The sequence below is a fragment of the Mustela erminea genome, chromosome 4, assembly GCF_009829155.1.
Source record: "Mustela erminea isolate mMusErm1 chromosome 4, mMusErm1.Pri, whole genome shotgun sequence".
Classification (NCBI taxonomy): Eukaryota; Metazoa; Chordata; class Mammalia; order Carnivora; family Mustelidae; genus Mustela; species Mustela erminea.
This window is the reverse complement of record NC_045617.1, coordinates 129,234,469-129,261,191: the sequence shown is the minus strand read 5'-3', so window position 1 is coordinate 129,261,191 and position 26,723 is coordinate 129,234,469. Positions and strand designations below refer to the sequence as shown.

At 42.6% G+C, this 26,723-nt stretch overlaps 1 protein-coding gene across 3 annotated transcripts; it reads left to right on the top strand.

Moving 5' to 3' along the window:
- Positions 1-15,938: 15,938 nt before the first annotated feature.
- RPP40 (ribonuclease P/MRP subunit p40) lies at positions 15,939-25,092 on the top strand. Of its 3 annotated transcripts, none has more exons than XM_032341005.1 (8): positions 15,939-16,126; positions 17,919-18,063; positions 19,774-19,842; positions 20,646-20,741; positions 21,449-21,574; positions 23,242-23,440; positions 23,582-23,716; positions 24,873-25,092. In XM_032341005.1, the coding sequence occupies exons 1-8, from the start codon at positions 16,004-16,006 to the stop codon at positions 25,069-25,071; spliced, it is 1,092 nt and encodes a 363-aa protein (XP_032196896.1). In that variant the 5' UTR covers positions 15,939-16,003; the 3' UTR covers positions 25,072-25,092. The 3 variants fall into 3 exon arrangements, with proteins under 3 accessions (XP_032196896.1, XP_032196897.1, XP_032196898.1); XM_032341006.1 differs by lacking the exon at positions 15,939-16,126 and adding an exon at positions 16,363-16,450; XM_032341007.1 differs by lacking the exon at positions 15,939-16,126 and adding an exon at positions 17,560-17,582.
- The last annotated feature ends 1,631 nt before the right edge of the window (positions 25,093-26,723 follow it).

Genomic DNA, 26,723 nt, shown 5'->3' with positions numbered 1-26,723 from the left:
AGAGATAAATAAAATAGAGAAGAGAAAAATCAATGAAACCAAAAGCTATTTGAAAAGATCAACAAAATTGGTAAATTTTTAGCTAGATAAAGAAGGCAGAAGACTTGGGATGCCTGGAAGGCTCAGTTGGTTAAACATCGAGTCTCGTGTCAGGCTTCCTGCTGAGTGGAGAGTCTGCTTCTCCCTCTAACCTCTCCCCTCTAATGCTCTCTCTCTCTAATAAATAAATAAAACCTTAAAAAAAAGAAGACAGAAGTCTCAAATTATTAAAATCAGAAATTACACCATATACAAAGTTTAACTCAAAATGGGTCAAAGATATAAATTTAAGAGCTAAAACTGTAAAACTCTTCAAAGAAAACATAGGGGGAAAGCTTCATGATATTATATTTCACAATCACTTCTTCAATATGAAACCAAAGGCTTGGCAACAAAAGAAAAATAGACAAATTAGACTTTATAAAAATGAAAAAATTTTGCACATCACTATTAACAGAGTAAGGAGGCAACCCTCGGAATGGGAGAAAATATTTACAAATCAAATTTATAGTAAACTATTAATACCCAGAATTCAACAGTAACAAAAACTTGATTAAAAAATAGACAAAGTTTGGGGTAAATTGGAAGGGGAGGTGAATCATGAGAGACTATGGACTCTGAAAAACAATCTAAGGGGTTTGAAGTGGCGGGGGTGTGGGAGGTTGGGGTATCAGGTGGTGGGTATTATAGAGGGCATGGATTGCATGGAGCACTGGGTGTGGTGAAAAAATAATGAATACTGTTTTTCTGAAAATAAATAAATTGAAAAAATTTTTAAAAAGTAGGCAAAGTACTTGAATAGGTTTTTCTCCAAAGAAAATATACAAATGACCAATAAGCACATGAAAAGATGTTCAGTGTCACTTATCATTAGAGAAGTGTAAACCAAAACCATAATGAGATACCACCTGACACCCATTAAGGATGGCTACTATTTAAAACAAACAAATAAGCAAGCAAACAAAAAAAATAAGAAATGTTAGTAAGGATGTGGAGAAATTGGGACACTTGGACACTGCTGGTGAGAATGAAAAGAAGTACGTCCACTATGCAAAACATATGGTGATCCCTTAAAAAATTAAAAATACAATTACCATATGATGCAGTAATTCCAATTCTGGGTATTTACACAAAAGATTTGAAATCAAGGACACTAAGATATAAACTTACACACACGTTTATAGCAACATTATTCTCAATAGCCGAAAGGGGGAAGAAACCCAAGTGTCCATCAATGGATGAATTGAAAAATGTGGTAATACATACAGTGGAATATTATTCAGCCTTAAAAAGAGAGGAAATTTCAGACACACACTATAATAAATAAGGTAATCAGAAAAACAGAAATACTGTATGATTCTATTCATATGAGGTATCTGGAGTTACCAAGTTCACAGAGACAGAAAGTAGAATTGCAATCAGCAGGGACTGAGGGGAGGTGGGAATGGGAAGTTATTATTTGATGGATACAGAGTTTGAGTTTTACAAGATGGGAAAAAATTCTACAGTTGGGTGGAGTTGATGATTGCACAAAAATGTGAGTGTACTTAATGCTACTGAATAGCATACTTATTAAAAAAATGCTTAAAGTGGTAAATTTTATGTTGTGTATATTTCACCATAATTTAAAAAAATAAACAACATTTAAAAAAAAATGAACAGACTATGGCCACATACAATGCATGGATGAATATCACCATCATAACGTTGCAGAAAAGAAATCAGATGTGAAAGTTTACAAACTATAATTCCATTTATGTATCTTTAAAAAAATGGAAAAACAAAACTGAGGTCTGGCTTCCAGTAATAGTGACAAATAATAATGATAAAATCTGGACAAAATATCATATATAGTTATATAGAAATATTGATCTATATATAATATATATTGATATATATTGATCTAATATAATACACATATATGTGTGTATGTATTTCCAGAAAGCAAGCAGAAGAGGAGGGGAGTCTTGAATGATAGGAATTGCTACAGAAAATATTTGCAAGTTTGAGTCTTTTTGCCTCCAGGCACTTCATAATCTGTCCATGGACCATGTAGGCAGAAAACCACAATCTTACTGGTGGTGTCAGAGAGGATATATTTAGGGGCTAGCAGAGTAGGTAGAAAGTTAGGGGAGAAATTCTGGAAGGGAAAGATCCATGAGGGGGTCAATTCCAAATACATATGGAAGTTCTCCTAAATAAGGTATAGGTCTTTATTTATTTTTTTTTAAGATTTTATTTATTTATTTGACAGGGAGAGAGGGAGAGAGGCAATAGAAGCAAGAAGTGGGAGAGGGAGAAGCAGGTTTCCCGCTAAGCAGGGAGCCTGATGCAGGGCTCCATGCCAGGACCCTGGGATCCATGATCTGAGCTGAAGGCAGGCACTGAACAACTGAGCCACTCAGTCACCCAGGGATAGATCTTTAAACCATAGAACTACAGAGCATCTCTTAGGGGGCTCAGCCTGAAAGAGGATTTCAGCTGCACCCACTGTAGGTAAGGTTTTGAGTCTAGCCCATTAATTCTGTCCTAGGAAAATAACACTCTTCAAAGGAATACAACAGAATCCAGGTCTCTATAACTATTGTTGATAATATCTAGTATGCAATTTAAAAAAATCATGAGATGCATGAAGAAGCAGGAAAATGTACTCTATATACAAGACAAAAAGCAGACCGTGGGAACTATCCTTGAGATATCCAAGGTGTTGCAATTAGCAGACAAGGATTTGAAATCAGCTCTTATAAGTATGTTCCTGGGGGTAAAGGAAAATATTCTCATAATTAATAAACAGATGTGGAAACTTAGCAGAGAAACGAAAATTATTTTAAAAAAAGATGACAAAGGAAAAGGAATTAACTTTTGAGCTTGTCAAAAATTAAAAACCCAACATTTGGTAGAAAACCTAAATTTTTAGATCCAAGAAGTTTTTTTTTTTTTTAAACTTCTAAAACTTAAAACTTTAAAACTTTAAAGAGGAGCACCTGGGTGGCTCAGTGGGTTAAAGCCTCTGCCTTCAGCTCAGGTCATGGTCTCAGGGTCCTGGGATCGAGCCCCGCATCTGGCTCTCTGCTCAGCGGGGATCCTGCTTCCCTTCCTCTCTCTCTGCTGCCTCTCTGCCTACTTGTGATCGCTGTCAAATAAATAAATAAAATCTTTATAAAAAAAAGAAAATACAAATAAAACTAAACCTAAGCACATTATAGTCAAACTGCAAAAATCCAAAGATGATAAGATCTTGAAAGCAGCCAGGGAAGGACACTATGCCACATATAGGGAATAATATGAATGATGGATGATATTATCAAGAACAAGAGACAAATCAACAATGAAATGATATCTTTAAAGTGCAGGGAAGAAAGTCAATATGAACATAGGATTCCACATCCACTCAGCAAAACTCTCCTTCAAAATGAAACAGAAGCCACAGTGGGATGCCACACACCTATTAGAAATGACTAAAATAAGAATAAAACTGCAAATAGCAAGTACTTTCAAGGCTCTGGCATAACTAGGACTTGAAATGCAAAATGGTACAGTGTTTGGAAAATAATTTAGCAGTTTTTAAAAAAGTTAAACATTAGATAACCTAGATATTTCAATCCTAGGTACTTAGTGAAGTAAATTGAAAACTAATGTTAAAAACTTGCGTGTGCATATTTATAGTCATGTTAGTCATAACTTCCAAAAGTTGGAAATAAACCAGGTTTCCTTCAACAGGTGAGCGAATAAGTAAACTACCATGTGTCCACATAATAGAATACTACTGACAACAAAAGGAGCAAATTCTGGATTCACACAAGGACATGGATGTATCTTAAATGCATTTTTCTAAGTGAAGGAAGTCAGACCCCAAAAGCTATATACTGCATGATTCTATTTACACGACTTTCTAGGAAAGGAGAAATTATAGGGGTAAAAACGGCAGTGGTTGTCAAGGGGTAAGGTGAGCAGACGAGTGATCTTTATTGAATCTACAGGGTTAGCCATTTAAGACATCAGTTACATTTGTGATCAAGGGAGGGAGAAAGTGATTGTCAGGGAACCTGAGCAAAGCTGGCTCAAGCTCTTGGTCACACAGGTGTATTCCAATCTGTAATAATTCACTGAACTTTACATGAATAGTTTCTACATATATTTCAGGTGCATGTTATAGGTCAATTAAAAGTTTTTTAAAGATTTATTTATTTGAGAGAGAGTGCACATGAGCTGGAGGGAGGGGTGGTGGGAGAAGCAGAGCAGGGAGCCCATCACAGGACCTTGGGATTATGACCTGAGCGGAAGGTAGTCTCTTAACCTCCTGAGCCACTCAGGCATCCCTATGTCAATTACAATTTAGATACTACATACTTGCATAAAAATCCTAACTCAATATCTCAGAATAGCAACAGTATTTTGTTGTGTTTTTTGTTCAAATAAAAATGTTTGCTCATGGCATCATCAAATGGATTTTAATATTCCAAAGTTGACCGTCCTAAACCTTGCGTGAGCTCCGAGGGTCTTTCCATTTTTGCTTCAATTTGGAAAGTTGCATGGTTTTGATTTTTTATGGTGAAAGTTTTTTCCAGAGAAGTCCTCCCTTCCTAAGACCTGTACTAACAGCAGGACACATAGCACTGTGCCTTGCACACTGTGTACACAATACTCGTGAAACTGTGTTGACAGGAACAAACCTAGGAGAGACTTGTTCGTGCATAGGCTGGTGAGCAGGTGCTGGCACATGAGACTGAAAGGTTACAATCTGCAGCCAATGTTTTTATACTTTATTTGATCAACTGTTTGCAGTTAATTCATCCAATGATGCTGGTTTAACACAGTGGTTAAACCAACTGGCCACACACTGTGATCACCCGAGGAGCTATAAAAAACGCTGATGCACAGATTCCAGTCTGGGGATTCAGATGTAATTGATCTGTTGTAATTTGGGTTCTGGGAAATTCAAAAGCCCCCCCCCCCCAAGGTGATTTCATAGGGAGCCCCAGGGTGCAGACCACAGATTCTGGCCCGGGGATGCAATCAGCTGTAAGTGATTTCCATGTGTGCTCTGGAGTCTTAGAAAACAGCGCTGCCCTGTTGAAATCAAAGGGCTACTTGGGATTTCCCAGCTATTTGTCTAAACTGCAACAGGAGGAAATGTCTTCTTAGCAGATCTATCTTTATGTCACTTGCTTTCAGAATAATGGGTTGCTTTGGGCACAGCAGTTTGATTTCGTCTGTGTTGAAAATCATTAACAGCCTACAGATACCAAAAAGGGATGAAAAGAATTCACAAACATGTGGAGTGCATTATACGTGTTTTCAAATTTCTCCTATGATTAGAAAGGAAAACTACGCGGCTGAAGACTTGATTTCCTCAACTCAGCCCTCAGTCATTTCCCTAAATTATTCCAAGTCTTTCCAAGACACTTAGAGTTCTCGGCAGGGGATTATTCCCAGTGTGAAGAGTCCGAGATGGACGCTGATCTCAAAGGAGTTCTGCAGAAGCCTCACCTGAGAAACTCCGAGGAGGTTCCCGAAGCCTTGGGAGCAGCGTGGTGCTTGTGGAGGTAGGGGAGCCCGGCCGCCGTTTTGGGGGGGGGGTGGATATGCGCCCCACCCCAGCCACTTAGTTGCTTTGAGGCTTTGGACAAGTTTCTTGACTAGGATGACAGTTACATAAACCTCTTGGAGGAAAAGGCAGAAGGACCCCGATTGCAAAAACACCAGCGATTCTTCATTCCTCCTCGCGGCGCACGCCCTTGGCGGTGTGATTTTTACTGCTGTTCCCATCCAGAGGCAGACTCTCTTCCTTCCGTCTTACTAGCTCTGGCCAGTAACAACACAGTGGTATGACGACAGGATGGCAGTTTGGGGCACGAGCCGAAAAGGTCTTAGATGCTTCGCTTTTTCTTTCAGAACACAGCTGTCTCCAAGCCCCTGTGAGCCCGCTGCAGGAGGAGAGGTAATGAGGGAGAGAGCCAGGTGCGCACTGACAGCCCGCGCACCCCCAGAAGCCTCGTCAGCCGCTGAGCATGCGCATGAAGGAGCCCAGCAGAGGCCGGACGGGTCCTGCGGAATCCCGCCCAAACTGTGGACCTGCTCAGTCAGGAGCTAGATAAGTACCGGAGTGGTTTGTTACACCGTAGCTAACTAGTACATACTCCCGTTGCAGACACGATGTCAAGACTCAGTGACAGAGTGGTTGGTTACAAGTTACCTGGCAGACAGTAGGCGTCCTCGAGGGGCTGGTTTCCCTCTTCCCCTACTGAAAGTTGTGTCTCTCCATTACACAGAAATACGTGTAGACGTGTATGAATGCGATTGGTGCTGAGGCTCACACAGCACCCCACACTGCAAGAGGAAGTGGGCGACCAGAGCCTGACCTCGAGGGCCCAGGGCCAGACTGCAGAAAAAGCAGTTTGCCTTCATTCCCTCCGAATCTAAACTTTGGAGGTCAAGGCTGTGGACAGATCTGAAGACATGGCGTTCCCTCCTTCAGGGACCCCCACCCTCCTTCCATTGTAGTCTGACCTCTGGGAAGGGGGGATGGACCCATGACAGGAAGCAGTTGGAAAGCCATGCTCTCCTTTAGGAAACTTCCTCTCTGGCCCTGACTGGTCTCACCTCTGGCTGAGGAGACAGGGTGGTGGGGAAGGGGTGAGGCGTCTGGAAGAGAAGGGGATGTGCGGGTGCTTCACCTCCCGAGGTCAAGAGAAGTCACAGCCCTGACTCCCCATGTGGCAGCAGTACTCAACACAGGCGGGTCCTCAGCACCTAGAATGTGGCTGGTCCAAGTTATGATGCCCTGAACATGCAAAATAGAGTGAATTTCAAAGATTTAATCAAGAAAGTAAAATATCTCATTAATAACTTTATGTTGATGACACATTAAAACAATGTCTTAGATATATGAGGTTAAATAAATTCCTAGTAATACCACCAGTTTTGCCTGTTTTTTTTTTTTTTTTTTAATTTTCTCTAATGTGAGTGTTGAGATTTTAAAACCACAGACGTGGCTCACCTCCTTCTGCTGGACATTGCTCTCTTTGAGGACTGCTTCTTTTTCAAAGCCCAGGCTGCCTCCTCAGAAGGACAGAGGCCAGGAAGTTTAGGAAATCTGAAATTTTCTTTTATTTATTTTTAAATATTTTATTTATTTATTTGACAGAGATACAATGAGAGAGGGAATACAAGCAGGGGGAGTGGCAGGCAGAGCGAGAAGCAGGCCTCCCGCTGAGCAGGGAGCCAAATGAGGGGCTCGATCCCAGGACCTTGGGATCATGACCTGAGCAGGACACATGCTTAACTTACTCAGCCATCCAGGCGCTCCAGGAAATCTGAAATTTTAAAAGAATTTGGCATTTTACTGGTTCTGTTTGTGAATAAGGGATTTGATAAGGCTCTAAATTTAAGGGTCAATATTAAAAATAAAATTCTTTCAACATCGTGCTATGAATTGGTATCGTTTTGCACGGGGGTTGCAGAAGCAATGCGAAGATACGGTCCTTGGCTCCAGACCTTGGCTCCAGAAGACATGGATTGGCTCCAGGTCCTGGTATTTCCATTTTACATTAGATCCCCTGCCTCCAGGGTGATGAGGAATAAGCCTGAAATGAAGTTTGATGCTCTCGCAAACCAAAGGATTTTTCTTTCTGTGGTTTTACCAGCATTTTTAGTTGCTAATATCAGAAATACCAGCTGCAGACCACAGCTGGGAAAAAGAGCGTAATGAATTGAGTCTAGAATCAGACAGCAGCTAATTTTCACAGGCTGTGCGTTACCTCACTTCCAACAATTCCAGTGTGTTCTCAGGACTTAGTCCACACCAAGCGTTAGACCGTGACAGTCCCCAGTGCCATCAGTGGTATAGAAAGGGGACTGTGCCCTGTGCCCTGCACCCAGACAGTGCTGAGAAGAGAGCAAATCTTCACAAAAACACTAAATAATCCTGCTCTCTAGTGAGAGCAAGGATGACGGTCATTAGTTGATGCAAGGCAACTTCTTTTTCTTTTCCAATAAACGACATTTTCAAGGAGAGAAGCCCAGTCTCCACGCAGTGCTTCCGTGGTTACTCAGGGATATGACCGAATTCAAGAGGAACAAAGGAGATGAAATCCACATTTTAACTGTAAACAGATGTGTCACTGAAAGCCTTTCAGATCCATAAATCCATGGATGTGTTAATCATCACAGTACTGTGAGATGCAGGGAAATGCTAAAACAGGTGCCACTTATTATATATCCACCCCCCTTTGTAAACTTCGCAAGTTCCTAAGTGCAGATACTCTATGAGGGAAAAAAAATCTCATTGACATATTATTATAAAATTAGTTTTTTTTTTCATTTTGTTAACTTTAAAGCCAAAGATATATAGTTCTACATTGGGCATACTGCATTTTTTGTAAAAACTCTTGAGTGTGAAAACCTTCCTTACTTCAATTATTAACAATAATTGCGAAACTGCCCATTCTGCAAAGAATACTCTTCTAGGAACTGTGGGGAGATGGAAAAGATATAACCAGTTTTGCTCCCATGACCTGGCAAGACCCTCAGAGCTGGGGTAGAGATCGTCTCTCTGGGGCTTAGCACAGTGTCTGGCCAACAGCCGCTTAATTCAGAGCTTGCTGACTGGATAAATGAGTATTGCCAATGCGCATGGAGGCCCAGCACAGGTAAGTTCCAGACCCGGTGCTGGGGATGGATGTCCAGAAGCCCGCTGATGCCACCTGTATACCTACTCTTCCTGGGACTTAGCCACGCCCTGCTCCCCAGCCCCGGGCGATGCCTCAGCCGTGGGAGAATTCAAGGATTTCTCTCACCCGAGGTTCTTACCTCATCGCCGTCTCCCTTCCCTCAGTCTGTCCCAGCTGTCCGCCCACCTTTTATTCTGCCTTCCTCTGCTCATAGCTCTGTTCCGTCTACTGTGAGCAGTTCGCACCCCTCTCCCCTTCCCTCCCTGCCCCTCCTGCTGTCCGTCTTCCAGCAGTTCTTGTCTGCTTTTGCTCATAAAAGAACTCTTCTACCACTCTCTGCCTCATTCGCATTCACTTCGCAATCAAACATTCACCCCACAGCTTAATATTCCACAGATCTGGAAAACAAGGAAGTCATGTTCTAGAACGGGAAACAGTGCCATCCACGTCGAGAGACCCCGGAAGAAGTTTAAGAGCCTTTAGAATCTGCAGATTCTAATTCGCATTTCCTTCTACTTACGCTAGTTTTCTCCAAGCAGGAGCATTCAAGACAAAGTTTTATTGTGCCAGCCACAGAAAGGAATGAAGTACCTACTGAGCCCTGTTGCAACTTGGACGAGCCTTGAGAACATTATGCTAAATTAAAGAAGTGAGTCCCAAGAGTCTATTATAGGATTCCATTTGTATGAACTGCCCAGAAAAGACAAATCTAGAGGGACGGAAAGAAGACGAATGGATGCGTGGGGCCAGGGAAGGCACATGGGAGTGAAGCAGCTACAGGGAGTTTCTTTTTGACCTGGAGAAAAGGACCCAAAACTGACTGGTGCCAGTTACACACGTCTGTGCACAGACTAAAAACTATTAAATTATACACTTTAAATGAATGAATTATACAGCACATGAATTGTATCTCAAGAAGGCAATTAAAAAAAATTTTTTTTTACAAATTATAAACTATTTTACACGTATAAAATTATATGGTTTACACATATTTTTTGAAGATTTTATTTATTTATTTATTTATTTATTTATTTATTTATTTGAGAGAGAGACCGAGAAACAGCACAAAGCAGGTAGAGGGGCTCAATCCCAGGACCCTGGGATCATGACCTGAGCTGAAGGCAGATACTTAACCGACTCAACCACCTGGGCGTCCCCAAATAAATATTCTTTACCTGCCACTTGCTTAAAAATTTTACCATTACCTTTGACACCATCTCCATGGCCCTTCCCAAATATAACTCTTTCCCTCCCCTCCTAGATAGGTCATTCTTCTGAAGTTTTTAAAAAATTATAAGTCCACTTTCAAGATAGTTTTGGTACATATATCTCTCTAGAGCTTTTCAAGTCTCTAGACTTTTTACAGATGTATGTGCCAAATATACTTCTGTCACTCCTGTTTCTCTTCCCACATCATATTTTTTTAGAGCTTTTCATGTTTTTAAAATCTCTTATTCAATTCTATGCATTGTTTACTAATTAGTCTGTAAGTGGAAGATAATAAAACCTGCCTCAGAGAGGATTTTTTGAGATAATTAATATAAAGTTCTTGGAGTAGTGCCTGATTCATTATAGGTTTCCAATATTGCATATGTAATATATATACTATTATTACATAATTACTGATAATTATATATAAAATTATAGTGATTGCTCCTTTCTCTGTTAATGTGTATTATTTCATCACCTGCATTATGGATTATCAGTTTTCACATTATAGCAAAACCCGAGGTACACAGAAATGCCTCATCTTAGATATAAGAAGTTCCTGGATAGCTAAGATTTACATTTTTTACATACCAATTTACTTCTAAACATATGTTTTTTTCACTTTAAACAAAATAAAAGAATGAGCTTTATAAAAAATGTCAACCATTTCCAAATTCTCTTCCAAAATTGTTATTTGAACATATGTGACAGAGCTTTAGTCAGACGGTGTGACTGTTTTGTGTTCTTTTTTTCCCAGCTTTATTGAGATAAAATTGACATATAACGTTGTGTTCTGTTTTTAAAATACTCCTTCATTTGTCTATTTCATTTGTATACTTCCACTGCACACTTGGACACAGCCCACGTAGTTACCGTTGTTAATATGTGCGTTGTGCTCCACCAAATTCCAACCAGCCAGAGGGAGAGGACAGGGAGCAGTCCGGCTCTGAGCCGTTCCCAGAACACCAGGGATTCAAGTCCTCGCTCAGGGGGAATCACATACCATTCTCGGGGGCCACTGACGTTTTCCACAGCAGCTGCTGGGTCCAGTTTCCAAGCTGCCTGCCGGCAGAGGGTAGTTTCGATCTTGTACGCCAACACCTGTGCATTTGTGGCAGCTGCTTGGAGCCCTGGGCTAGAATGGACTGTGAGGTCAAGTTTAGGTTTGGCAGGAGGGGAACCCTCTGATTTACCACCAGGGTCTTCAAGAGCTACAGCTCCCAGCACCACCCTCCCTGCCACTCCCACCTGTCATGGAATGATGTTAAGTGATTCCATGTTAGTACTGCATTCTTTTTTTTTTTTTCTTATTAAAGGTTTTTTTAAAATTTTATTTTATTTATTTATTTGACAGAGGGAGACCACAAGTAGGCAGAGAGAGGGGGGGAAGCAGGCTCCCCGCTGAGCAGAGAGCCCGATGCGGGGCTAGATCCCAGGACCCTGAGATCATGACCCCAGCCGAAGACAGAAGGTCCAACCCACTGAGCCACCCAAGCACCCCATTAGTACCGCATTCTGATGAACATACCAAGGAGCTTTCAGCAATATAGATCCAATATATTTGCACATACCGTTGAATAAGACAGGGCTTGAAGTGTGCAGGTCCAGTTATCAGTGGATTCTTACAGTACAGTACTGTAAATGTATTTTCCTTCATTATTTTAACACTTTTTCTCTAGTTTCCTTTATTGTAAGAATATAGTATAAATACACATACCCAAAATATGTGTTCATTTATTGTTAACGTTCTCAGTGTTCTCAGTAAGGCTTCTAGTCAACGGTGGGCTGTTACTAATTAAGTTTGGAGAGAGTCAAAAGTTAGATACTGACTGATGGGGAAGGGGAGTGTCAGCATCCTAACCTCCATGTTGTTCAAAGGTCAGCTGTATATTTATAGGTACTGTGTTTTGAATTTGCAAACTGACCCTGGCATTAATTTATGTAAAATAATATTCTAACATTTTCAGAGTTGAGCATATTTAAATGCTGTTTCTGTACTTCTCATTTTATTGCATTGTAGCCCCAAAATGTGATGTGTAAAACTGTTGTCCTTTTAGATGTACTAAGTGTATTTCTGTGTTGTTAGAATATAATCAAAAGTTTTTTGTGTTTGGTCTTTTTTTTTGCTTTTTGCAAGGCTGTTGGCTTCCCTTTTTAAAAAATTCATTTTGTTACTATATTCTTTGGGGTGTATATATACAAATGAGTTATGTTTTGTTTCCTGTGATTTCTTTATTATTTATTTATGCCATTCTTGGGCCATCATCCTTAGACTTTTTCTCAAATCGATGATCTAATACCTGTTTGTCAACTAAGATTTCTTTTAGCTCTAGATACCAGAAAGTCAGATAAATAACAGTATGAACAAGCAAGAGTAGGAGATGAGGCTGTAGGCCAAGGCCAGGTTATCTAACCTTGTACTCAACTGCACTGAAAAGCCAGTTTAAAGCCAGGCAGGATTGAAACGGGGGTTCGGTAGTATACAGAGGCCTACCTCAGAGATATCGCAGGTTTGATTCTAGCCAACCACATAGAGTGAGTCGAATAAATTTCCTGGTTTCCCAGTGCATGTAAAAGTTATGCTTCGGGGTGCCCAAGTGGGTCAGTTGGTTAAGTGTCTGACTCTTGGCTTCAGCCTTGGTCGTGATCTCAGGGTTGTGAGATCGAGACCCATGTTGGGCTCCACACACTCAGTGGGGAGTCTGTTTGAGATTCTTTTCTCCTCTGGTTCTCTCTCTCCCTGCCTCTGCTCTTCCCTCTGCTGGTTCTCTCTCTCAAATAAATAAATAAAATATGTTAAAAAAAAGTTATGTTTACCCTATACTATAATCTATTAAGTATATTAATAGCATTATGCCTAAAAAGTATATATCTTGATTAAAAAATTATTTATTGCCAAAAATGCTAACTATCATCTGAGCTTTCAGAGTTGTGATCACTGATCACAGAGCACCATAACAAATAAAGAAGTAGTTAGAAATATTGTGAAAATTACCAAAATACGACACAGTTACAGAAAAGAAGCAGATGCTCTTGGAAAAATAACACCAATAGAGTTCCTCGACACAGGGTTGCCACAAACTTCGATTTATTAAAAACACAGTATCTGCAAAGCGCAGTCAAGTGAAGTGCAACAAAATGAACTATGTCTGTATCACATTTTCCAAGTTTGTGAGAAGTCAGCCTGGATGCTGAGTGAAGAGGCTGCAGGAGGGCAAAACGGGAAGCAGGGAGGTGGGTAGGAGCCTGTGGTCGGCAGTGGACGGAGAGAGGAGAGGGGAAGGCGGCTGGAACTGGAAATGCAGCCACAAGAGTGTGTAACCGTGATGCCTGCTGCAGGCAGAACCAAGAAGCCACAGACCTGCGGTGGGATCACATATGGGGTGAGATGGGAAGAAGAGTCAGGAATGACGCCTGGGTGCCCCCCCCTCCTCCCCATGGATGAGCACCCAAGCCTGGTGGCTCTCAGGAGACAGACGGTACTGAAAGCTGTGAGCCCACCTGGGATCACTCTGAGACGAGAGGGCAGGAAAGACACAAGAGGGCAGGAAAGAGACGGGTGGAGGGTAAGGATCACCAGAGATCTAGAGGAGGGGAGGAAGGTAGAGTCAGATGGGAGGGAGCCCAGGAGCAGGGAGGTGCTCAAAACTCCAGAGGTAAGTGTTTCAAGGAACGTTTTCACGCGTACCCAGGGATTTGTTCTAGCAGGTACGGCAAATGACTGTCCTAAAGGATGAAGTTTTTACTTACAGTTCCCTAGAATCGGGAGGAACGGCAGGCCACGCAGAGTGAACACAGGAAGCCAAGTGCATCCCTCAGAGCTTTTATTATGGGAAGGGATGGGTGAGGCAGGGTGAACAGACGAGGTATGTTTAGGATTGGCTGGTTTGAAGAATTTCTATGGGCTTTGGAATGTAGACTATCCCCAGTTATCTAGTACCCGGCCCTAGGGTTATTAGACAGGGGAAGAGTGTGACAATTCACAGAAGAGGTATTTCAGGGTGTCAACTCCAGATTAGTTGGTTTGCGAATGAAAGACATGCTCACTGCACAAGTTATTTGCTATCTTTAGGAATTAGCTAACCCTGGAAGGGGCAGTCTCACCCTGGTCAGTGAGGCCCCAGATGCCAGAGCACTGGAGTATAAGAATACAGAAAAAAGAAGATATAGTTAATACAAAGGAAGAAGCGTTCGACTGTATCATCTGTATCAAGTGCATCTAAAAGACAGAGATAAGAACATCTAAAAGACAAGATAAGAAAACTTGGCCTCGAATTTGGCAAAAATGGAAATCATTGGTGACCTTGATAAAAGCCAAGTCAGTGAAGTAGTGCAGAGGAAAGCTAGAACAGAATGGGCTCAGGAGACAATGCGCAGAGAGGAGGCTCTAATCAAGCAGAGAAACACAATGATGAGAATGAAGAGGAATTCAGGGACAAAAGAGGTGTTCTGCTAAATGCACAACATTAAGGCATGTGTGTATACTGATAGAAATGACCCAGCAGGCAAGGAGAAATGAATGGTTCATTACAGACAGAACTCCAAAACACCGTGGGGGTAGGCTGAAAGGTCGTAAGTCCCAAATTTACTTGAAGCTACAGCTTTAGTCTTTAAAATAAACAAGATTTTTGCCTTCTGTTTCATAATACAGGCACTCCCGACCCCAGAACATATCCTCAAGTACTGTTCTCCCTTGAAGACACTTGAGTTAGGAATGCCCAAACTGTCTAGAGGCTGGTCACCTGTGTGTTTTCAGCTGATATAATTTATATTGAGTTTTCAGAACTATTTAATAAAACATTTTTAAAAGATTTTATTTATTTGACAGATCACAAGCAGGCAGAGAGAGAGAGAGAGAGAGGAGGAAGCAGGCTCCCTGCTGAGCAGAGAGCCTGATGCGGGACTCGATCCCAGGACCCTGAGATCATAACCTGAGCCGAAGGCAGAGGCTCAACCCACTGAGCCACACAGGTGCCCCCTTAATAAAACACTTTAAATGAAATGGCTTGCAAGAAAACCTTTACATTGGTTCCAAATGCAATCAGTAGGCCATAAAATCACACCAGTCACTTTCCAAAATTTGGAGTATTAACAAAGGTGTACACATCTGATGATCATCTAGGAGAGGCCACTGCTACTTCAGGTTGAGGTTACCAAGGAGTAATGTTTTAAGCATTTTATATCCTAATATGACAGCTGTAACATATCTAGATACCATACTGTGATTTAGAAAATCGGAAGAAATTTTCAATTGACCTACTTCTTATAATTTTTCCCATTTAAAATAACGGGAAATATGTTTTTCTTAGTTTTCTCAGAGAAAGGCTGACATTCCAGGCACAGGTGACTGACATTACCTGGCAGAAGACTTCCCAGCCTTGTGTGTTTAAAATTCTTAAATGCTTACCTTATAAATTACTTAACTTTGGTTATTTCAAGTCTTATAGTAAAATTGGTGTTCCAGAAAGTTGTGCTACAGTCGGCTGTTTTGCATCCATGCTGCCCAGAACCGGGTCTGTGCACACTCCAGTTTGAGATGCACGCACGAACGCAGTCCCTGATCAGGAAAATTATGGAAAAATGAATTCTCACTGCAACCCCCAGTAACCGTTCGGATGGGACTTTTAAGAAGGGATCTTAAAGTGGTTCTGAAGGAGCCTTAGTCCTTGTAGGGCAGACAACAGAAACTGTGTATTCTCTTCCTGCACAGAGTTCCTTACTCTTTTGGGAAGGACCAGAAGAAGGATTTACGGCAAGAGACAGCAGCAAGGGAGGGCAAGGCGAGAAAGATGGGTTTGAAAAGGCAAGTTTCAGGTTTCCAGGTGCCAGGTATTTCCATTTTAGGTAATGAATATGCCGTTTTAGGTACCGATGGCAGGCTTCTGCTAAAGCTTCTAAACCAAAGGCTCGCCTCACTTCTGGCCAGAACAAGAGCCCGGGCCACCTCAACCTGCTCGGCGCGGCCGCACTGCGCATGCTCGCGGGGCGGGACGAGGGGCGGGACGAGGGGCGGGACGAGGGGCGGGACGAGGGGCGGGGCGGGGCGCGCCGAGCTCGCCCAGAGCCGGAGCCAGGGAGAGAGCATGGCTACTCTGCGCCGGCTGCGGGAAGTCCCCCGGCACTTGCTGGTCTGCGAGAAATCCAACTTCGGCCATGACAAGTCGCGCCACCGGCATCTTGTGGAGACGCACTATCACAACTACAGGGTGAGTTCGGCCTCTGTGGGCCTCTCATGCATCCCTTCATCTCCGGGAGCTGGAGAGGTTTGGGGAAGGTCCCGTTTGGCGGAGCCGCGGGCCCGCCTTCCCCGCGCAGTGGGGCGGGGCTCCTCGCCAGGCGTATTGGGAATTGTAGTCTCGTCACTGCTCCGAGCTGGTCGTTTGCGGATCTGCAGGACTACAACTCCCAGGATGTGCCGGGGGCGGGGGCAGGGTCCTCTCCTCTGTGGGGAGGGGCTGGGCGGCGTGCCCCCGGCGGATACCAAACCGCTGCTGTTCCTTTGATCCTGCCGCTGGTGGAGCTGGTGGGAAGTGAGAGTGGGGGACGACCCTGGGAGTTACAGAGCGAGTGATGGGTGCGACGTGGACCCGCGGGTCCGCGGAAAATCGGGGCCGGACTCGCCCCCCCCCCTTGATTCTTTCTCTCTCCTCGTGGGAGCGTCTTGCCAGCAGAGACCCAGGAAGCACGTGCTTTCCTAAACCATTTAGGGGAGCGAGGTTTAGGGCTGGCAAAGTTTCCACTTCGCCTGCTGTCTTCTGTGGTTCCCGGCCGAAGCGCGCCAGCTCGGCAGCTTTGCGTAGAAATGCGCGGCGGTGGCCCTGCTTGCGAGCGCAACTTCAGAGCTTTGCCGGGAGCTGCCGTGGGCTGGTGCTTCGTCAAAGTGGCGTCCTCGTGGGGGCGCTTGGTGTAAGCTGAGGCGTCGGTGAGGTTAATTATCTAGCGGCCGGCGAGAGAAGAGGAGAATAACCAGGTGCCAGTCAAGTGTCCTATGGCTCGGTTTCACCGACCCACTGAAGTGGCGAGGTCTCCAAAAACTCAGCCTGGAGACGGTGTAAGCCTCTTACACTCGCGATTCATCAGCCTCATCTCCCTCCACCCAGGCCTGACTGGCGTGGCAGTTTCTCAGAGGCGCAGGTGGGGACGCGGGTCCCTCAGGAACAGACTGGTGTGTGAGCTTCGGGAGAGTGCTTTGCAAGGCGGGGAGCACGTGGGTAACCCTGGAAACCGTTCAGGTTTAACTTCTTTGCTTTAGATGGAAAGCTCATCCCAGGCAGCAGTCTGGTGTGTGTCTTATCTTGCCCAGGCTGATCTGTCGAATTTTTCTGTCGAGAAAGTAGAAACAGCACCGACCACTTCTGCGTCCGAGGACCCTCTTGCTGTCCCTGATTTCCTTGTGCCCTAAGGGACTTTGATTTCAGCCTGGTACCAGGTTAAATCTAAGGATATTCCATTGTACCCTATTTCCCTAAAAATCAATTTTAGAGCAGTGGAGAGGATATAAAACATACGGTTTATTTGCAAAAGGTGAAATGCAAACAAGAGCTTTCCATTCATTTTTAAATTATTTAAAAATTTTTTTTATTTTTTGCTTCTTTAGCTTTCCTATGTTTGAATACAGAAATGAAAAACGTGAATTGTCAGATTTCTCTTTTCCTGAGACTGGTAAATTAACTTAAAAGTCTTATAGAGGGGCGCCTGGGTGGCTCAGTGGGTTAAAGCCTCTGCCTTCAGCTCAGGTCATGATCTCAAGGTCCTGGGATCAAGCGCCCTACCGGGCTCTCTGCTAATCGGGGAGTCTCCTTCCGTCTCTCTCTCTCTCTGCCTGCCTCTCTGCCTGCTTGTGATCTCTGTCAAATAAAGAAATAAAATCTTTAAAAAAAAAAGTTTTATAGAAACCTGTGGGGGAAACTTCGCAGCCTTCATATGTTATAGCATCCTTAAAAGCTGGAGGCTGGTCTACATGAAAATAAGACTGGTTTATGTTACACATTCCAATAGGTTTCATTTCTGATTCCTGAATGTGGGATACTGTCAAAAGAACTGAAAAACCTAGTCATGGAAACTGGACCTTATTACTTTGTGAAGAACTTACCTCTTCATGAGTTAATTACACACGAATTCATCCACTCCTTTGTGAAGAAAGGTAAGAAAAACCTTGTCATGTCTCTGAATGTGGTAAGGTGAGGAAGAAGTATAGTCAGATCACATCACGATCCTAGGGTTCCAAGTAGGACTCCCTAGAGATAGTCTGTTTGGTCAAGTGTAGGCATCATTCCCCCTCCCTAAGTATCCTCCCCCTACTTTCTCTCCTGCTCTCTTTATTTTTATTTTTTTATTTTTTAAAGATTTTATTTATATATTTGACAGACAGAGATTACAAGTAGGCAGAGAGGCAGGCAGAGAGAGAGAGGAGGAGGAAGCAGGCTCACCACCAAGCAGAGAGCCTGATGCGGGGCTCGATCCCAGAACCCTGGGATCATGACCTGAGCTGAAGGCAGAGGCTTTAACCCACTGAGCCACCCAGGGGCCCTCTCCTGCTCTCTTTAGGTGGTGCTTTCTGATGACACTTGCCCATGAGTGTGGCTCAGGGAGGTTGTAACTTAAAGGTATCCCTCATCTTAAAACAAGGATTCAGGGAGAGGAGAGAGCCTTGGGAGCTGTGTGTTTGCATACACGGCTGTCCGGTGCGTGGCCACAAGACCGCTGTGTTCCCAGCAGTCCCACCCCTCAGCCGCCTGGAAAGGTTCATTTCCTGATGCTCTCATAGCAGCTGGTCACCAGGCGGTGTGCTCCTTATGGTGCCCTGTCTCCTGCTTCGTTTGTGGCTCTGACGCTCTCTGCGCACTCCATTTCCATTCGTATCTGCTGGGTTGGTTGCTTTGTTCCCCTTGTTTCCTAGGGAGCACTTGTTTGAAACTGTATTTCAGACTGTCTTTAGGGATTTCCCCCCTCACTACTTAAGTCACTAAACTTAAAAGTAAGCACGCCCCTTCTCTTGCTGTAGGCCCCACGTTCGTCTTCTGCAGGGAGCTGTGAACAATCCAGTTACTTGCAGTCCCTCTCTTTCGGGGGCAGCTGGCCGTGTTGTCTTTGGTCCCGTCAACTTCATTCCTTTCATCTGTTTTGAAGTTGGGCGCTACTTTGTTAATAATGCGGCCTCTGGCTGTTAGGAACCCTTTCACATGTCTTAACCAGTTGAACTCTTGCAACAGCTCTGTGAGTTAGGCCTGTGATCCCCATTTTACAGATGAGGAAAACTGAGGTTCACAGAGACTGCTTTCCTAACCTCACATGAGGTCACGGCACATTTTGAATCTTTACCTGGAACTCTTCCTCTCAGGCGCTTGCACTCACCTAGTATTCTACTTTGTGCCTCTCTGCTAGCACCCCCAGAGACACACACTGCACCCCGAGTCCATTTCCTGCTTGATGGTAGTCACCTGGCACAAATAGGCCCTGGGTGGCAGTATGAACTAGCTGGAGGGTGGCCTCTGTGTCCTCCAGCTCAGCCTTGGCAGGTTTTAGGGTTATTTATTTATTTATAGATGTTATTTATTCATTTGAGAGCGAGAACATGAGCGGGGAGAGGGAGAAGCAGACTCCCCACTGAGCAGAGAGCCGGACATGGAGCTCGATCCCAGGGCCCTGGGATCACGACCTGAGCCAAAGGCAGACACTTAACCATCTGAGCCACCCAGACGCCCCAGGTTTTAGGTTTATTGAGGGAGATGGAGCCGTGGTGGATATTGACCCTTACTCACCTGGAAGATAAGAGAATCCACTAACTTTTTGCAGGTGTGATTTTTTTTTCTTTCTTTCTTTCTTAATTTATTGTCTGGGCTTTCTCTTACAGGTTCGTTCTATGCACTAACATACAATACAAATATTGATGAAGATAATACTGTTGCCCTCCTGCCAAACGGTAACAACACTCATTTTTTCTTTCTTTAATTTAAAAAAAAATACTGTTTTAAAAAAAAAATTTAAAAAGTCAAATCTCCTGATGATTCACTCACACCCCTTCTTAGAATGAACTGTTTTTAACAGGTTGGTTTTTATTTTTCTTGACATTTTCTATAAATTTATAAGCACACATAAACTTATTATTTTTTTTTTCAAAGATTTTATTTATTTGACACAGAGAGAGAGATCAAAAGTAGGCAGAGAGGCAGGCAGGGAGTGTGGGGGAAGTAGGCTCCCTGCTGAGCAGAGAGCCTGATGCCTGGCTAGGATCCTGAGATCATGACCTGAGCCAAAGGCAGAGGCTTACCCCACTGAGCCACCCAGGTGCCTCTGGGTCTTTTTTTTTTTTTCTTTAAACATAAATCACATTGTACTACATCGTTTCTCAATTTTCTGTTTTCTTAATATGTCACAGACTTCTTTCCATATCAGGGGCAAATAGTTCTGACTGACTTTTTTTTAATATTTTGAAGCTATTCTAGTGAAGAGGTATACCATGGTTTAACTATTTGTTCTTTAATAAAAATTTAGATAATTTCTGTTTTCACTGTCATAAATAATATCCTTCTATGTATAATATGTTAAAAATATTCTTGTACATAAATAGGATGTATGTATAAGTAATCTCCTTGTATCATAAAGACGATTCTTGTGTGCAGTTTATTATCCTCATATTTAACTGCTCAATTGGCTGTGCTTTCTTTTAGTAAGAGAACACGTCATATTTTATTATCTCTTTTATGAGGATTATTTGATTTACAGGGAAATTAATTTTATCACTGGATAAAGATACTTATGAAGAAACTGGTCTTCAAGGTCGTCCATCTAAGTATTCTGGCAGAAAAGTCATGAAATTTAGTAAGTATTATGCTCCTGTCAGTTTCCAACAAGTCAATAATCTTCCTGTAGCAATTTAAGTTTAAATGTTTGAATTGCTGCTCTTCTCTTTGTTCAGAAGGAATATGGCCTCTTCTTGTCTTTAGAACTTCTGCCCCATGGGGCTCTCGGTTGAGCTTTGGAAGGAATAAGATCGCTCTTCTGTTTCTCTTTGGCTGTGGGCTGCCTCTAATAAGGATCACAGAATTGGAATGGTCCATTAAATTCATATATTTGGGGGGGTAAAAATTAAAGTAATGAACCCAAGATAAGAGTCTACAGCTTATTCTTAATAATGAATTTACTTTTGTCAAGCTTTTATGATTACTAGTAGAGATAGCCCCGTGAGTGAAGAGCTACGGTTCTGCTGATGGTGTCCAGCTTGAACATGAGTGACTGAAGCTGTCACAACCATAGGTAGATTAGGGTTGACCTTCCAGGGACCTCTGCCCTTGGGCTTTGACCTCAGAAAAGTATGAACTTAAAACAGCTATTGTGACTGTCAATGCTAGAAATGCCCAGGAGAGGCAGTGTTTTGATTTGGTAAACCAAAGGACTGCACGAACAAAATAATTTTTGCTATTTGTAAAATTTCCAAAAATTCGGATGCTTTTGATTACAGCCCTTTTTCCACAGTGTAGGCTGTGTATATATGAATGAACTGTTTATTCCTCTTTCCATTTTTTAAGTTGTTTCCATTGATTTGATGGATTTATCCTTTAACCTGAATTCTAAGAAGTATGAAAGAATATCTTGGTCCTTCAAAGAAAAGAAGCCATTGAAATTTGATTTTCTTTTGGCTTGGCATCATACAGGTATGGAAAAATATGGAACAGAACAGTGATTTGGAAATCTAATTGTTAATTAAAGGGGAATAATGGAGAATTGAATTGTGATTCATCCCTGTGGTCTAGGATATTGGGTACATATGTGCGTAAATATTATTCGGGAAGCTGCTTCTGGCCCCCTGGCATCCCCGGGAGCCGTAGCTCGGGATGATCGAGGCAGGCAGCCATCTTCCTCCATCTCCCTGGGTTATGTGTTGATGCAGCTAACTTTTTTACTGTTTCTTCCCTCCCTTCCTACACCGTACCTCAAACAGCCTTGGGTGGTATGTTTTAAAATAGCACGAATTATAAACAGAAACTGTTGATTATTTTAGGGTCAAAGTCAGGCATACCATTGTCAAATGAAGTTTGTTGTCACTTGGAATTGATTCGAAGATGAAATTTAGTGGGGTGTTTGGTCACCAGATGTGGTGACGTACTGACAACTGCCATGTGCCTTGCTCCTTTTAGAGTGTAGCTTTGGTCCGTCACAAGATTGTAAGGAGTTAGAGCATCATAGTTGTGATGGTGTCGTACTCGGTTTTGGAGGACAGGGAGGCACGTAGGTCAGTTTGGGAAATGTGCCTGTCCATCCGCTCTTCGTGGGACGTTTCTGGTCACTGGGTGCTCCAGGCCACTAGCCTGAGTCCTCAGTCTATAATGCTTCAGGGCATCTCCTCCTTAGGATAGAGATACAGGACAGACTGATGGATATTTCAGTTGCACAAAGTCTTCATTGAGGACCATGTGTGCTTTCAGTTCTGGAGAGCTCTGGGTTCCTAAAGCACCAATTATTCTAAGGGCTTGTCAAAAACTGGGGAAAGTCCGAGATTTTCCTCACTTGTAAGCTAAGTAGTTAGCCTGCAAGGTCTCATGGATGCTGGCAGAAGGCATAAGACTTGGGATTTAATTACTCACAGTAGTGGCCCTGGCCAGAGTCTCCACTCACACTAACCCACCAGGTCCCACTATCCACGGGGTGACACAGTGGGCCAGGGGATACCACACATGCTGTGGGCTGTGTTACAGCAGAGGAATCTCGAGCTGCAGGAACTCCAGTCTTTTATCCTGGGCAGTAAGCCTGCTGGCCTTCGCTCTGGGGTGGAGGGTGGGGAGAGCAGATTATTTCTTTTACACTGGACACGAAGCAAGCCTGCCTTTTGCTCCCTAGGGGCCACTATATCTGTCTTCCAAGGCTGTTGGAAAATCCTTGAAGATAAGTTGGATATTACTGGGTTTTCAAAGATAAGCTTAAATGAGATTCTTTCAGTTCCTCTTGTGGAACTTTACAGAGATTATGCAAATACACTCCTCTGTCTATAGAGTTCACTTAATTTTATTTAGCCACAAGAAGCGCTTTTTTTATTCAGTAAGTCAGAATTTTCTTATTAGAGCAAATGCTGAAACTAATATGGGGTTGAATCTGAAAGGATTATGCTTTTCCAGGAAAAGGGAAAGGAAATGAATGTTTACAGAACTTTGGCACAAGGAACCCAAAGCAACTTAAATTATTTTAATTTGAATACAGCTTTGCGCAACTCCCTTCTGTGTTACTTAATCTCACCTTCTCCCTGGAACTCTCAGGGGGGAATGGGGCGGTTTCAGGGATTCACTGAACTTGCTTTCAGGATGCAGATGACCTTGTGTGTTTTAAGGTGCAGAAGAATCAACGGTGATGTCACACTTTTCCAGTTACCGAATTCAGGAGCATCAGCCAAAAATAGCCCTGAGCACAGTGACAGAGCTGCAGTGCCCCGTCCTGCGGAGCAGCGCACTCCAGGGGGAGCCAGAGGCAGCCTGCAGTGCTCCCGAGCTTCTGGACTGGCTGGGCGCCGTCTTCAGTCACACAGAACTGTGCGTAGCAGCTCCTGGGTGGCGGGCTCGGGCTCTGGCTGGCTTCTTCTTCTCCACAGTGGCCTATACTTTGAAAACGAATCATACAGCAGAAGTAAATATATTTTCTTTTTTTTCTTTTTGTGTGTGTGTGTGAGACAGAAATAACGAGCCTCATAACTTCATATCCACCTATTGCTGTCCTCAGCCAAGCACAGTGGTTGCCAAAGCTTATTTGTGTACAATCACGGGTTTCATACTTCCAGAGAAGATCTGTCTCCTTTTGGAACAGTTGCGGTGAGAATGCTTTTTGCCTTTTATATCTTGGTTGTCTGTGCCCACCTGACATTTTAGGGGCGGTGCTACTGTTCCAAGCAGTGTTCTTTCACACACGTACCCCCTTTTTCCTTGCTTGGGCTCACAGTGTGGTAGCATTATCATCTTAAATGATGTAATTATCCTTGGCGATAGGAATATGCTGCTGCCAAGTACTTGTCCTTATGAAAAGACAGTGAGCAGAGTTTAACTCAGCTGCTTAAAAAACAGGCTATTCATTTTTCTTGTCATGCTCCGGAAGTTTTAACATCACTTAAGAAAACAGCAGTACTCTATGGAACACATTATAATCTGTTTAAATGTTAGAGTTCTGCAGATGTTTTATTTTGAAAACACTTGACCATTTTTTAATCCAGATCATGTCTAAGATCTGTTCTGCACTAACATCCTGTGAAGTGCTAGATGTCATTAACGTGCCAGGGATTGGACAAGGCATGAGAAGGTACTCTGTAAATGCTACATTTTATCTAACGTCAGGAAACTCAGATCCCATAATGAAAAGACCATGAAGCAAACATAATGCCTTCTCAGTCTTCACTTTTTTTTTTTTTTTTTTTAAATAAGCCCAACGCCAGGCTCGAACTCATGACCCTCAGATCAAGGCCTGAACTGAGATCGAGAGTTGGATGCTTAACCAGCTGAACCACCCAGACACCCAACAGTCTTCACTTTTTAAAATCTTGAGGGTTTTCTTTCTTAATCCTAATACCCTTTTTCATTTAATAGTTTAATACTTTTATTTTCCCTAATAATAAAGTCAGATTTTTTTTAATTCAGTAAATTATTCTGCATTGTTTAAGTTAACAGATGGCAAGAAATTATTCCTATACACTTTGTGGTTTTGTTTTGTTTTTTTTTTTCTCTTTGAATCTTATGGTCCGCAGTGAGCATAGGAACCGCTAAAGTTGGTTTTGTGCATTCTGTAATTGGTGAACATTTACTGAATATACCACATAGGATCAGGAATGTAGTTTGTATCTCTTAATTCTAAATAAAATCTAAGGTCTAAGCTTCATTGGAATATCAGAAGTATCACTCATCCTGAATAAGTAAAAAAAAAAAAAATGTGAACATTCCTAGTCCTTCCTGTTTGTTAAGAGTTATCTTTCTTTTTCAGTCACTACTTTGATGAGCCCAAGTTAGCTCCTTGGGTTACATTGTCAGTACAAGGCTTTGCAGACAGTCCTGTTTCGTGGAGAGAAAATGAACATGGCTTTCGAAAAGGAGGAGAACATTTATACAACTTTGTGATTTTTAACAATCAGGACTATTGGCTTCAGATGGCTGTTGGGGCGAATGATGACTGTCCACCGTGAAAAATACAAAACTTAAAATCATGTTTGTTTATGTTCGTGCTTCCTTTCAGATTTTGTTAATGGTAAAGGACTGTGTGTTCACTCAGGTTTGTATGATGATGGCATTTCTTAGATCAGCATTCATTAGCGTTCTGCTCTTGACTTAGGGCCCATCCTGTGAGTGTATCTGGGATTGACATCCAGTGAGTAGCCCATAGTTGATTACTCCTGGTCATTGTTGCTGTAAGTACAGAGGTGTGGGGTTACTGCATGGTAGAGTGGACTAGGATAGCCAGGGAACAGATGCTCTTCGACCATTGGATAGGATGTGTGCTGTTACTCAGGTGTGGGATTACAGCTTGTTCATGTAATAATAATAAGTCCTTATAGCATACTTCTCAGAGCCAGCCCTGCTTTAAGTGCTGATATTACCTCCTTTATTTCTTGCACCAACAGCACAGAGTATAAATGAGCTACCAAGGTCACAGTGCTTGTGAGTCTGAGACCTGACCTTGGGCCGGCTGGTTCCTAAGTATGTGTTCTCACTCTTGCCTCTGGATCAAGAGAGGGGTTTTTGGATACTGTGTACTACAAAGAACAAGTTAAAAGACTTTTTCCCCCATCACTGTGGCTGATAAGGACCAGCTGAGGACAACTAAAACTTTTGGAATACATATCAAGAGCCATTTTTTAAAATGGATCCGTGAACTACATAATAAGTCTCAAAAAATTTTAAATGGAAGTGGAAGTACAAAGAGGTAATTAAGACACTGGGGCCACTTTTTACCCTTAGGACGTTTGCCAAATACCTAGTTAAACTTTGTTTTTCGTCATCTGGGTTGGGAAAGGGGCAGTAGCATAGCAGACAAAGCTAAGGGCCTGCCCAAGGTGGGAGGGGTAATAGATCTCCTGATGCTCAGACCCAAAAAGATAGACTTACTGTAAGAGTGAACTATGAATACATCTGCCTGCCTCCTCCCTCTCCAGTGTTCCCTTGTGTGTCCCCTCACTCCCCCTAGATAGCAGGGAAGATCGCCTATCCTGAGAGAATACATCTCCACGTCCCCTGAATGTATATGTGTATTTTGCCACAAGCACCCCTGAAGCTGGCTTGTTTGAATCTAGGTAGTCTAAGAAAAGTCTCACACCAGAAATTTAAAGTGATATCAGGTTTTTATTGTCCTCCAGGTGACTAACAGAAGCAAAATGTACTGTCTTTGGAGGAACTCAGAAATAGTTTCAAGGAATATAAGTTCACAATCAGAAATCACACATAAATAGATAGACAAGAGCCAGCAGAAACGACGGATGGGAGAAGCAGGCCTACAAAGAGCTAAGCTATTAAGACTTACCAGACACAGTATAAAGTATGTTTTATATTTAAAGAAATAAGGGAGAACCACCTCTCGGCCTTTTGGCTAAGATCAAGTGTGAAGAAATAAGGGATATAAAAGAGCATGATTATAAAAACAGCCAAGCAGATTGAGAAAAGTACCAAGTGGAAATCTAGGAATAAGGAACACCATAATTGAAAGTTGAGTGCATCGACTAACATAACATAACTAACAGACTCTGGGTACCACGGAGAAAAGAAGAAATAAAAATGTTCTCAGACTTGGAAAAGGCTTTATCACCAGCACGCATTACGAAAAAAATTAGAGGGTGCTCTTCAG

Excerpts from the sequence above, each read along its gene's own strand:
- RPP40 (XM_032341005.1), top strand. The coding sequence starts at position 16,004 with ATGGCTACTCTGCGCCGGCTGCGGGAAGTCCCCCGGCACTTGCTGGTC. Across the intron at positions 16,127-17,918 it reads CGCACTATCACAACTACAGG|GTTTCATTTCTGATTCCTGA; the intron begins GTGAGTTCGGCC and ends ACATTCCAATAG. Across the intron at positions 19,843-20,645 it reads TGTTGCCCTCCTGCCAAACG|GGAAATTAATTTTATCACTG; the intron begins GTAACAACACTC and ends TTTGATTTACAG.